The sequence below is a fragment of the Monodelphis domestica genome, chromosome X, assembly GCF_027887165.1.
Source record: "Monodelphis domestica isolate mMonDom1 chromosome X, mMonDom1.pri, whole genome shotgun sequence".
Lineage (NCBI taxonomy): Eukaryota > Metazoa > Chordata > Mammalia > Didelphimorphia > Didelphidae > Monodelphis > Monodelphis domestica.
The window spans coordinates 48,023,371-48,036,370 of NC_077235.1; the positions used below are offsets into that span (position 1 = coordinate 48,023,371).

At 49.6% G+C, this 13,000-nt stretch overlaps 2 protein-coding genes across 2 annotated transcripts in view; one reads left to right on the plus strand and one right to left on the minus strand.

Annotated features, from left to right (window-relative positions):
• LOC130456152 (uncharacterized) overlaps positions 1-6,272 on the minus strand; it is a 23,587-nt gene extending 17,315 nt beyond the window's left edge. Inside the window, exon 1 of the mRNA XM_056809466.1 lies at positions 6,134-6,272. The gene's annotated coding sequence lies outside the window, so the exon portion shown is untranslated. The remainder of the gene's footprint in view (positions 1-6,133) is intronic.
• Positions 6,197-11,872, plus strand: LOC100024466 (mucin-1-like). Its single transcript, XM_056809465.1, has one exon. The coding sequence runs from the start codon at positions 6,197-6,199 to the stop codon at positions 10,400-10,402; it is 4,206 nt and encodes a 1,401-aa protein (XP_056665443.1). The 3' UTR covers positions 10,403-11,872.
• Positions 11,873-13,000: the final 1,128 nt, after the last annotated feature.

The window sequence follows — 13,000 nt, forward strand, 5'->3', positions numbered from 1 at the left end:
GGAGGGTAATACAGATTCTATTAGCCCAGAAAAGGGAAATTACCTACTTGAGGTTAACTTGAGGTCACACAGTTAGTAAAGAGTAGAGTCAAGATTAGGACTCGGGTTTTTTGGCTGCAAATTAGAACAGGAAGAATGAAATACAGATGAAAAGACTGTACCCCATGGCATAGCATATGAGGATCAGCAGTGGGAACTGGGGTAATAGTGTTTAGCCTAGAGAACAAAAGACTTCAGGAGACATGGTAGCCCTATTCAAGTATTTGAAAGTCTATCAAGAAGATGAATGGGCAGCTAGGTGGCACAGGGGAGAGGATGCTGGACCTGAAGTCAGGAAGACATCTTCCTGAGTTCAAATCCAGCCCAAGATACTTCTTAGCTGTGAGACTGTGGGCAGGTCACTTAGCCCTGTTTATCTCAATTTCCTCATCAGAAAAAAGAGCTGGACAGCACTGCTGGGCTTGTACCCCAAAGAGATAATAAGGAAAAAGACTTGTACAAGAATATTCATAGCTGCGCTCTTTGTGGTGGCCAAAAACTGGAAAATGAGGGGATGCCCTTCAATTGGGGAATGGCTGAACAAATTGTGGTATATGTTGGTGATGGAATATTATTGTGCTCAAAGGAATAATAAAGTGGAGGGATTCTATGTGAACTGGAACAACCTCCAGGAAGTGATGCAGAGTGAGAGGAGCAGAACCAGGAGAACATTGTACACAGAGACTGATACAGTGTGGCACAATTGAATGTAATGGACTTCTCCATTAGTGGCAATGCAGTGATCTGGAACAACTTGGAGGAATCTATGAGAAAAACCACTATCCACATCCAGAGGAAACACTGTGGCAGTAGAAACACAGAAGAAAAATAACTGCTTAATTACATGGGTCAAGGGGGATATGACTGGGGATGAGGACTCCAAATGAACATCCTAGTGCAAACATCACCAATATGGAAACAGGTTTTGATCAAGGACACAAGTAATACAGGAAGGGTGGAGGAAGGGGAGGGGAGGGAAATAATGTGATTCTTGTAACCAAGGAATAATGTTCTAAATTGACTAAACAAAATTAAAAAAAAAGAAAAGAAAAATGAGATGAAGAAGGAAATGGCAAGCCATTCCAGTATCTCTGCAGAACAAGAAAACCTCAAATGGGGTCACGAAGAATCAGACACGACTGAACCACAACAACACAAATATAGAGGGATTGGTGTAGATGACCTTTGTGAACACTGCCAGCTTAAAATCAATGATTCCACCATCCTCTGATTCCACATCCATTGTGCCACACTGCCTCGGCACTTACTTGCCAGTCTAATATGAGGTCTCTCTTCCATTCTGCTATGCTTCCTAGCACTGCTTTCATTCTTCCCTTGATACACTTGACCTGCTGTTCTTCCAGGTGGGTTTTTAAAATTTTCTCAATCTGGTTCCACACAGTCACCCACTGATATTGAGTTAAAGGTGTAGGTTAATCCAAGTGGAATCATCATTTCCCCTATATTCTCATGCACCAGTCCTGAAACCTCACTATTTATTCCCATAAAAATTGACCACCTATTTATCTCACATCCTATGAACATGCTCATGTTTCCCCCATCCTCAGAAACTTTGTTTGTTCTGGCCAACCCTGCTCTCCATCATGCTACATCTCTCCTTCCTCTTGTGGCTGACCACCTTGAGAAGACCCTCTACAACCTCTCTGCCTCTGCTTCCTCTCCTCCCGGCTCTCTGCAGCCCAGCTTCTGACCTCATCCAACTGAAACTGGTCCTTCCAAAGTCCCCAATCATCTCTGGATTTCCCAAGAAATGGTGGCCTTTTCTCAACCCTCATCCTTCTCGACCTCTCTGCAGTGTCCGACACCATCAGACTCCCTCTTCTCCTTCCTTGATGCTCTCTTTTCTCTAGGGTTTTGTGACATTGCTCCCTCCTTCCTTCTTACCTATCTGAATCCTCCTTCTCAGTCTCCTTTGCTGGATCTTCATCCAGGTCATGGCTGTTGACCATGAGTGCTGCCCAGCCCTCTTTCTATTCTACATTATTTCATCTGGGGACCTCATCAGCTCCTATTAATTCAATTATTATCTGTATGCAGTCCATTCTCAGACTGACATATCTATCTACTCTTGGTTTCTCTTCCAACTTACAGTCTTGTACCTTTACCTGCCTATTGGACTGCCCTACAAACCAATAACCATTAAAAGCAGCTGGTACTGCTTGATCAGTGGAACAGATAGATTAGTTACACAAAATCCAGAAGCAAACAAGGACGGTAGTGTCGAATAAACCCACAGGTCCCAGTTACTGAAGGACTAGTTGACAAAACTCACTAGTTGACAAAAACTGTTGGGAAAACTAGTTTGTGTTAGACTCATGCTCCATATCATACACCAGGATAAGCTCCAAATGGACTTAAGGTGACTTAGCTAAAATGTCACATCATGCACAAATTCCAGGTCAAGGAAGAGATGACCTTTTATATCTTTGGAGAGGTGAAGAGTTCATCATTAACCAAGTGAAGGAGAGGATCACACAAGAGAAAATGAACCATTTTGACCATATAAACTTTTTTTTGAACAAACAAGTCTTATGTAGTAAAAAGGATAAGAAAAAAGCAACTGGGGAAATCTTTGCAACAATTGTCTCTGCTAGTTTCATTGTTGTACCTATTTGTGACTAAGAATCATTCCCCAATAGATAAATAGTCAAAGGCTACAAATGGGCAGATTTCAAAGGAAGAGATACAAGCTGTTACCAATTATACAGAAAAATTCTCCAAATCACTAATAACTAGGGAAATGCAAATGAAAGCAATTTAGAAGTTCCAAGTCACCCCCATCAGAATGGCAAAAAGAACAAGGGAAAAATGCCAAATATTGGAAGGGCTGGAGATAAATGCAGCACTGGTAAAACTGTGATTTGGTTCAGCCAATCTGGAAAGCAATGTGGAACCATGTCAAGGTGGTTACTAAATGACTAAACGGTGAATATCCTTTGACCCAGATGTAACACTATTAGGCCAATACTCCAAAGAAACGAAAGAAGGAAGAAGAGAATCTGTATGTACAAAAATATTGATAGTAGTTCCCTTCGTGGGAGCCAAGAATTGGAAATTATAATCGTCCTATTAGGGAGTGATAACTAAACAAACTGGGGCACAGGCGTGTGCTGGAATGTTGCTGTGCTGTGCCACAAAAAATGAAGTAGACAGTTTCAGAGGCAACTGGGGAGGCTTCTATGAACAACTGATGGAAATTGAAGCAAACAGAACCAGAATAATGTATATAATGACCACTGTGTTATAGAGAAAAATAACTTTGAGAAGATTAACACAATGATAAATCACGAGTTCCCAAGCCTGAAGCATTTGATCAAGACTGATGAAGCATTTGATTAACTTAAAATGGCAGGGGGTGGAGGGTGGGAGGGAGAGTAAAAGAGAGGAAGAGAGAAAGAAAAAAAGGGTAGGGGATTGGAAAAGAGAGAGAGAGACAGAGAGAGAGAGAGAGAGAGAGAGAAAGAGAGAGAGAGAGAGAGAGAGAGAGAGAGAGAGAGAGAGAGAGAGAGAGAAAAGAGAGAGAGAGAGATATTTTTGATAGGGCCAATGGTTTTTAAAAATTTCTTACTGTATATTTAAATATGTATTGAAGGTTTTAAAAAAATTTGTTCAATGAAGGGTGGTATTGTCAGGAACATATTAATTTAAAAATACTTGTTACTTGAAAAAAATTGTTTTAAGAACTACTACAAAGAAAAAAAGTTATCCAGCTTCTGAAGTAGGTGGGCCTACTGGTAAGTAGACTCCCTGTGGACCATTAGAGTTACCCTAGTCTTGGAACATAAGTGATTCCCCTAAGACCCAGTATCTGGGTCCTTTACTTATAGAGGCTTCTTCACTAAGACTGCTTTGGGCTCTCACTATTTACTCCCCAGCACCCATGACAGCAGCCAGTAAGTATATTCTTGGTAAATGAGATCCATGTTGTTCTTGTACTGACAATGGATGGATATTTTTGTTTTCCAAGAAATATTCTGGAAATATAAAGACAAAAAAGAAAAATAATTTCTATTCTTTCTGAGTTTCATTAAAAAAAAAAAAACCTCTTACCTTCTGTCTTAGTAACAACTCTAAGCCAGAAGGGCAAAGGCTAGTCAAACTGGGTTAAGTGACTTGCCCAGGGGCACACAACTAAGATGTGTCTGAGGTCAAATCTGAACCTAGGTCCTCCCAATTGAAGGCCTGGTGCTCTGTCTGTGCCACCTAGCTATTCCAGTTTCTTTTTTAAAACTATATAATTATTTAAACTTTTTTAAAAAATAAAATGAACAATTATTTTAAAATTTCATATGACCCTCCAACCTCCAACTCCTCCCTTCCCAGCAACGAACAAGGAAAAATACAAACCTGAAGAACAAACCCCTCAATAAATATCTACATAGTTTTAGGGAAAGCATTCTCATATTGACTTTGACTGAAATTGCATCCTTTGTTCTACTTTAAGTTCATCACCTGTCAGAAGGTGTGGTGTGTTTCATCTTCATTGTTTTGGATTCCTGGTTGGTCTGTGCATTGATCAGAGTTCTAGGGTCTTTCAAAGCTCTTTTTCTCTACAGGGTGTAGCAGACCTCTTAAAGCAGTTTTAAGCTTAAAGAGCTTCTTCCCACTTTGGAAACACCCTGTATAATGCTATGCTCACATTGAATCAATTGATCTTCTAATTCCACTCTCTTTGATTTTCATCAATTCATAAAGGTCTGAAACTGCCCCCTCCCTCATTTCTCATGGCACAGTAATATTCCATTCCATCCATAAACCATAATTTGTTTAACTATTCACTAATAAGGGGTTTCCAATTTCTGGCTACCACAAAAAGAGTTGTTCCAGATATTTTTGTACAGATGATTGCTTTCTTTGGGATATAAGCCTAGTAACCATAGAGCTTGATCAAAGGCATCTTCCCATTGGTAACTTTCTGGGTATAGTTCCAAATTGCCTTCCCCTCCCTTAAAGAACCTGGGTGAAGACTATCTCACATCCTGGGAGTGCAGCAGTTCAGGGCTGGGCTGCTTCCAGTATGGTTGAGCATTTCTGATTTGGGTCAATCTGCCCCTCCTTAGGCAGCCAGATGCCCTCATCTCTCACCATGTTGGTGCCAGATTTAAGGTCCTGGTGGAGATCTGCTATTGGCTTAGCCCACTGAAGCTCTAAGCTCCTGAGCTCAAGGGATCCACCAACGTCAGCCTCCCAGGTAGCAGGGATTATACACATGAACCACCCTGACTAGCTCCAAACTGGTTTCCAGAATGGTTGAAACAATTCAGTTTCACCAACACTGCACTAAGATACCTACATTTTTTTTCCTTTTCCAATTTGGAGCATTTTTCTCATATGCTTTTGCTAGAAGCTCTTCCCATTCCTCTTTAATCTCAATGCCTTCCTTTTGAGAATATCCCTACTTTATTTGCTATATAGCTTGTTTGTACACAATTATTTGCATGTTACCTACCCCCTTACATCCCCCCCCCCCATTAGACTGTGATGTCCATGAGAGCAGGGACTTCTTTTTTTTTTTTTTGGCCATTCTTTGTAACATCAGTGTTTAGTAGAGTGCCTGGCACGTAGTAAGTGATTAATAAATGCTTGTAGACTGATTGTTCATAGCTTGATTTTTTTTCCTTTGAAAAATGAATGATTGTATTTTCAACCCATTTTAAATATACTTCAAATGTGTTCAGGTAATAATGAGAGGGACTCTCTCCCCCCCTTATCTCAATGTAATTTTTTTCTTAATTTTTTTCGGGTTGAGAAAATAATTTCTATAAATCAAAAAAAAAAAAAAAAACCACCACTCCTAAATATAGTCATTTTTCCAAGAATCATTGCTCTGCCCCTTTTTTTTTTCCTCTTTTTGCCGCAGTTCTGTACTACGCAGCTGTAAGGTTTGCTGCAGTCTCTCTCTCTGGTCCCTAGGGACAGCATCTCCAAAATAAACAGGATTGGTCTCTAGAGCTGGCTGCATCCGTCCAGGACTCTAGCAGGTTACTCTTTAAGGCTAGAGAAACCTTAGGATGCTAATATCTCTAGAGGAGTCTTAATCGGCCAGAAATTTCTCTTTTAAATAGGTAGGCACCTGTACATCGTCTAATTGGGATCATCTGTTTTCTTCCGTTGCCAGGTTCTCGGTGATCGGAGGATGTGGAGCGGGAAGAAGGAGGATGAGCCGGAGAAGGCCGACCAGGCCCCAGCCCAGGAGGAGGTCCAGGAGAAGCCGACCCCAGAATCAGCCGTGACTGGGGTCGAGCAGAAGTCGACCCCCACCCCAGCCCGGCACGGGATCCCGCAGAGGACCGGATCGTACCAAAACCCAATCCGACCCGGACTCCTGGGAAAGCTGGGCTCGGCCTCCGCCCCAGCCAGAGAGGTGATGCGGCAGAAAGCAACCCCGGGCCCCGCCCCAACCCAGGAGGGGGACCCGGAGAAAGAAACCTCGGGCCCTGCCTCGGCCCCGGCCCCAGCCCCGGCCCCAGCCCCAGCCCCGGCCCCAGCCCCAGCTCCGATCCCGGCTCCGGCCCCGGCCGCAGCCCCAGCCCAGGGGGGGGTCCGGCAGAAAGCAACCCCGGGCCCCGCCCCAGCCCCTGAGGTGATGCGGCAGAAGGCAACCGCGGGCCCCGCCCCAACCCAGGAGGGGGCCCGGCAGAAAGCAACACCGAGTCGGGCCCCCGCCCCAGCACCGGCCCCGGCCCCGGCCCCCGCCCCGGCCCCGGCCCCCGCCCCGGCCCCGCCCCCCGGCCCGGCCCTGGCTCCGGCTTCGGCCCCGGTCACGGCCCCCGCCCCGGCCCCGGCCCCGGCCCAGGTCCCGGCCCAGGTCCCGGTCCAGGACCCGGTCCCGGCTCCGGCCCCGCCCCCCGCTCCAGCCCCGGCCCCGGCCCCGGTCCGGGCCCCGGCCCCGCCCCCAGCTCCGGCCCCGGCTCCGGTCCGGGCCCCGCCCCCGGCTTCGGCCCGGGCCCCGGCCCCGCCCCCGGCCCCGGCCCCGACCCGGGCCCCGGCCCCGGCTCCGGCTCTAGCCCCTGCTCCGGCCCCTGCTCCGGCCTCGGCTCCGGCCCCGGCCCGGGCTCCGGCCCCTGCTCCGGCCTCGGCTCCGGCCCCGGCCCCTGCTCCGGCCCCGGCCCCGGCCCCGGCCCCTGTCCGGGCCCCGGCCCCTGCTCCGGCTCCGGGTCCGGCTCCGGCCCCCGCTCCGGCTCCGGGTCCGGCTCCGGCTCCTGTCCGGGCCCCGGTCCCGGCCCCAGCTCCGGCTCCGGCTCCTGCTCCGGCTCCTGTCCGGGCCCCGGTCCAGGCCCCAGCTCCAGCTCCGGCTCCGGCTCCGGCTCCGGCTCCAGTTCCGGCTCAGGTCCCCGCTCCGGCCGCCGCTCCGGCCCCGCCTCTGATCCCAGCTCCGGCCCGGGCCCCGGCCCCTGCTCCGGCTGCCGCTTCGGCCCCGGTTCCGGCTCCGGCCCGGGCTCCGGCCCCCGCTCCAGTTGCCGCTCCGGCCCCGGCTCCGGATCGGGCTCCGGCCCCCCCTCTAGCCGCAGCTCCGGTCCCGGCTCCGGCTCGGGCCCCGGCCCCCGCTCCGGTTCCCGTTTCAGGTCCGGCTCGGGCCCCGGCTCCGGCCTCCGCTACCGCCCCTGCTCCGGTCCCAGCCCGGGTCCCTGGTCCGGCCCCAACTCCGGTCCGGCCCAGAGGCCCTGTCATCGCTCCGGGCGTGTTCCGGGCCCCGACCTCGGCTCCGTCCCTATTCCGAGTTCCGGCTCCGGCTCCGGCCCGAGCTCCAGCTCCGTCCCTGTTCCGAGCTCCGGCCCCGGCTCCGTCCCTGTTCCGAGCCCCGACCTCGGGTCCGTCCTTGTTCAGGGTCCCGGCTCCGGGCCGGGCTCCTGCCTCTGCTTCGGGCCGTACCTCGGCCTCGTCTTCAGGCCGGAGCCGGACCGCTCCCGGCCTGTTCCGAGCCCCGGCCCCCGCTCCGGCCCTGTTCCGAGTCCCGGCTCCGGCTCCTGCCCGGACCTCGGGTCATGCCCGAGCCACAGCTGTCCCGGGCTCCGCCCACGTCTCGGGCCGAGAGGTGATCCCTCAAAGACCCATTCCAGTCAGGGTGAAGACCGAACCTCTCTCGCCTCCTCCTCGGGAGGTGGCCCAGAACAAGGCCGCCCCGGGCCCAGCCCCGGGCCCAGCCCCGGCCCCGATTCCTGCCCCGGGCCCAGCCCCAGCCCCAGGCCCGGCCCCGGCCCCGGCCCCAGGCCCGGCCCCGGCCCCGGGCCCGGCCCCGGGCCCGGCCCGAGAGTCGGTTCGGCACAGGCACCGGTACCGGTCCTCTGGGTCGGAGTCGATCTCGGGCCCGAACCCAGTCCGAGTGGTGCTTCGGCGGAAGCCAGGCTCGTCCCCAAGCCATGGGGTGATCTGCTGGCAGAGGAGCGGCCCATCCTGGGTCCTGGAGGTGGTCAGAGAAAGATCCTCTGGGCCTGCCCCCTATCAGACCCAGGATGTGGGGGTCCGGAGGAGGGCCTCCGGAAAGGCAACGGCGAAAACAGCCGCCCGAGTCCCGGAGGTGGTGGTGAAGAGAGAAAGGGACGAGGACTCAGAGCCTGGGGAGCCCAGGGAACCCAGGGAACCAAGGGAGCCCAGGGAACCCGCGCCCCCGGGGGAGCCCGCGCCCCCAGGGGAGCCCGCGCAGCCTGGGGAGAGGTCCGAGACGGGGCAGACGGGAGACTCGGGGGAGAGAGGAGAGGTGCCCGGCGCCGCGGCCGCGGCGGCCGCGGGGGCAGCAGCACCAGGGGCCGCAGGGGCGGCAGCAGCGGCTGCAGGGGCGGCCCCGGAGGCAGCAGGGGCTGCCCCCGCGGTGGCGGCGGCGGCAGCAGCGGCAGCCCCTGCGGCGGAGGTGGCAGGGCCATCGACAGCCCCTGCGGGGGCGGCAGCGGCGGCGGGGCAGGCCAAGACAGGCAATGTAGTAGAAGTGGTGGACGAAGATGATGATGTACAGGTGGTGGAGACTAGGGATGATGAAGTGCAGGTAGTGGAGGTGGTGGAGGTGAAGGATGATGATGATGATGTGCAGATAGTGGAGGTGGTGAACGAGAGCAAGGTGGAGATAGTGGATTTGCTGGATGATGAGGATGAGGATGATGATGACTCTGAGGCAGCTGGGCCTTCGTCCAGAGACGATGATGAAGAGGAGATGTGGTTTCAGCTCATTCGGATTGAGGAGTTCGATGGGCCCTCGAGGCCCTCCACCCCCCTGCAGCCTTCCTATGAGGACTTGGAGGACTGGACCCACACTCGGGTCAGGTCTGTAGTGGCCGGCTGGGTGATGGATTATTTGTGCATGAACGTGTGCCATGCCTTCTGTCATGACATGGCTGAGGAGTTCAGCCAGGGCATCGTTGCTATGGAGGCTGCAGTCTGTGGGGTCCACAACCGACCCCTCCTGCAGCTCAAAACTGTGCACATCTGTCAGTTTTTAAAGAGAATCACTAGGGCAAGATGCCTGGATGTTCGATTTGATGGGAATACTGTCAATACCCCTCTGGAATCAGCCATGGTTATGTGGAACCGGATGGGCTACTGTAAAGATCCCCGGTTTGACGACATCCATGATTTGCTGAGAATTCAGGCTGTGGCTATCTGCCTGGAGAAAAGAGGCTTTCGGGAGGCTGAGGTGATCTTCCGTAGGGTATTTGGCGCCAATGACACCAACAGGCCTCTCAAAAAGATCCTGTTTCGGGTGGTCAGCAAGAAAGATCCAAACCATACCTTTTTCCACTACTTCAGCTTTGACAGCCTGATCAAGAAAGTGAAGGCTTTCGTGCGTCATGTGATCAGTGAGAAAGCAACCAGCTTTCTGATCAGGAAGGCCATGAAGATCGTGAAGCATAACCCTGAGGAAAGTCCATCCAGGAAGAGAGAAAGAGAAGTCCGAAGCCACATCATCATCCAAGAGTTCGGAGGGTACCCTAAGTTCATAGTCAGGTCTGACACCAACGTCTTCTGCTTCTCCCAAATGAAACGCCGGAAGTCCAAGCAGAAAGTTTTGGATGACTCCGGAAGAGAAATGGGCCCCGAGAGAAAAAAGGCCAAACAGAAGTGCAAAAACATTGTCATCGACACCCAAACCAATGATGTGGAGATCATCGAGGACACCTACGAGGATGACAATGAAGCGAGCACCTCGGAGAGACCTCCTGGCAAGAAGAGGAGAACATGGACCTGGGAAGAAGACATGAAGCTGAGGTCTGGGGTGAGGAAATATGGAGAGGGCCAATGGAAGAAAATCCTCGCTCGTTATGGATTCCACGACCGAACAAACGTGATGCTGAAGGACAGATGGAGAACCATAAAGAAAGCAGAAGTCCTTTCTTCAGACAGTGAAGACTGAGCGTGTCTGGAGGAAAGGTTCACAAAAGATGACTAAAAAGAGAAAAAGCATCTCGATCAATGGGTTTGTTAAAAACTTAACCAGTTGGTGTTGTATTTTGAAGTTTTAAAAATGTTTTGGTGTGATAGTATATTTTCTCTGGAACAAAGTCATTTGACAGGCTTCTTATTACTATTTTCTTAAGCCTTATACTAGTGGGAAAAGTCAGGTTTTTGAACCATGCCACATACTTTCTTACACACACACACACACACACACACACACACACACACACACACACACACACACACACATGAAGCCTCAGAGAAGAAAAGAAAAACATTGTTCTACTGAGTTTAGGTGAAATGGCCTGAAAAAACAAGTCTTTTAAGCAAACCAAATTTGGATGTTCTGAGTCACTGCAGAATAACATCCCCTGAAACTAGCAGATAATGGCTTGGTTTTATGCCTTTAGGATGTCACTTCATTTTTTAAAAAGGCCTTCTGATAAAATCCCAAGTGGACAGTGTTGCTTCAGTATTATATGTTTTCCAATGAGGAAGGATGAGTAAAGGATACATCTTAGACAAAAACAAGATTATTAGCTAGTGTGTGATACAGTCATGTTTGGCTTTTTTTGGTTTTCTGTTTTGTAACATTCCCCCCTTCCTAATGAAGATCCACCACCTTCTCTCTCTCTCCTCCCTCCCCCCAACTGAGAAAGCAAGAAAAACAAAATCTTTATCACCCGATGTGGTCATTCCAAAGACTGGCTGCATTTGGCTGTGTCTGAAAAGATGGAGGTCTCAATCTGCCCTCTGAGTATGTCACCTTTTTCTCCTGAGAGAGAGCTGGGTAGCCCGTTTCATCATGAATCCTCTTAAATCGTGATTGGTTATTGTGATCAGAGTTCCTAAGTCTTTCAAAGTTCATTGTCTTACAATATTGTTGTTCTTGTATAAATTGTTCTCCAGCTTTGTTCCGATAGACATTTAACTTAAATGTTAGCTAGACCTGTAGTACATGAAAGTGTACGCTGAATTCTATGATTTTGATGTTATTTAACATAATGCCAGCAAAGTGGTTGAATTGTACTGTGAACGCTTGAGACTTGATACCTCAATTAGCAACTTTACTATCACTCTGATTATTACTGCTTACTTAGCATAAGTCTTGGAACCATCAGTGTGCTTGTGTTGTTCACTTCTCCACGATTTTGTTCCTCACATGTCTTGGTCAAGGAATATATAGAATGACTTATTAGTAGCTATGAATGTACCAAATTAGCTAGAATGTGTTTCTTCCTTAAATTAGCTAACTAGGAACAAATAACATCTACCAGTTTCATTTATGATAATTCTAGAGTTGCTTGGCCTCTGTTATATGTTGGAGTTTGTATATAGAATTGAAGAAGTGTGTCTGTGTCCTTTCCATAGCCTATTAAAAATTCAGTCGTTCAAAAATAAAATGTTTCTGTCTCGATATTCCAAATGGTTTTCGAGTGTCAAATATTTGTGCAGCAGCAGCCAAAGTAATTGGCCTTGCCAAATTAAAAGCCCCTGTCTGGCATCTCTTTTGCCTTCAAGAGGGGACCGAGGGGCTCAGGGGGGCGGGAAGATGTGGGAAGAAGAACCATGGTCTCCCCCCACCCCACCCCCACACACTTCTTTAGAAATCTTTTTTTCTTCTTTTTAAAGAATTCCATGGGGAGAGAAGGGTTACAGTCGTCTTTACAAGAATGTGTCTGTTCTGTAGAATAAGGAACATTCACAGAAGCCAGTCTTGCCTTTAAAGAAACCTCCCACTCTACCCAAATCCAGACTCCTCTGCTTCTAAAGCTTCAGCAGCTTACTGTTGCCCATCCTGCCATTCAAGATGGTCCACATTTCCCAGTTTTATCTCACTCTGTTCCCCTTCACAGCCAAATGGGCCGCCAAGCCGTTTCCAGCTCTCATACTGTACCCTCTCTGCTCCCAACCCCCCTTCTCTGAGGGAAGGTATGCTTGCTGGAAACTCAGCTGCTAACACTGATTCCCATCAGCCGCCATGCTACGGCTCGGCCTAGACAGCTGCAGAAGGCTTTTCTGTGATTCTTACACTGTGCCATTAGGATCACATGAGATGACTCCCACAGAAAGATTTGCACACTTTAAGCAAGTATATAAATGCTGCCTTTATTATTCTTTTATGTCCCAACACTTAAACCGGTGCCAGATAAAGTCAAGAATCAGAGACCAATATTATTCCTGATTATTGATTCAGATTTTTCAATGAAATCCGAGGGTTCGGGAAAAGCGACAGCAATTGATCGGAGGACTCACCGTGATCAAGCTAGATTGATCCTACAGATGCAAAGACCACTCACTATTACAAGAATAATTAATGAGCGTGTTAAAACCACATGATGGTATATTTAGATGCAGCAGACAAAGCCCGAGACAAAGTACAACTCATTTAGCTAACAGCCCTACAAACCGGAGGCACAGCAGCTTGTTTTTTCCAAACATGATGATAAGAAAATATTTAAAACCCAAAGCTAGCATTATGTGGAATGGGGAAACACCCAAAGCTTTTGTAATAAATGAAGCAAAGAAGCCCCCTTTCCCTGCTCTTATTTGA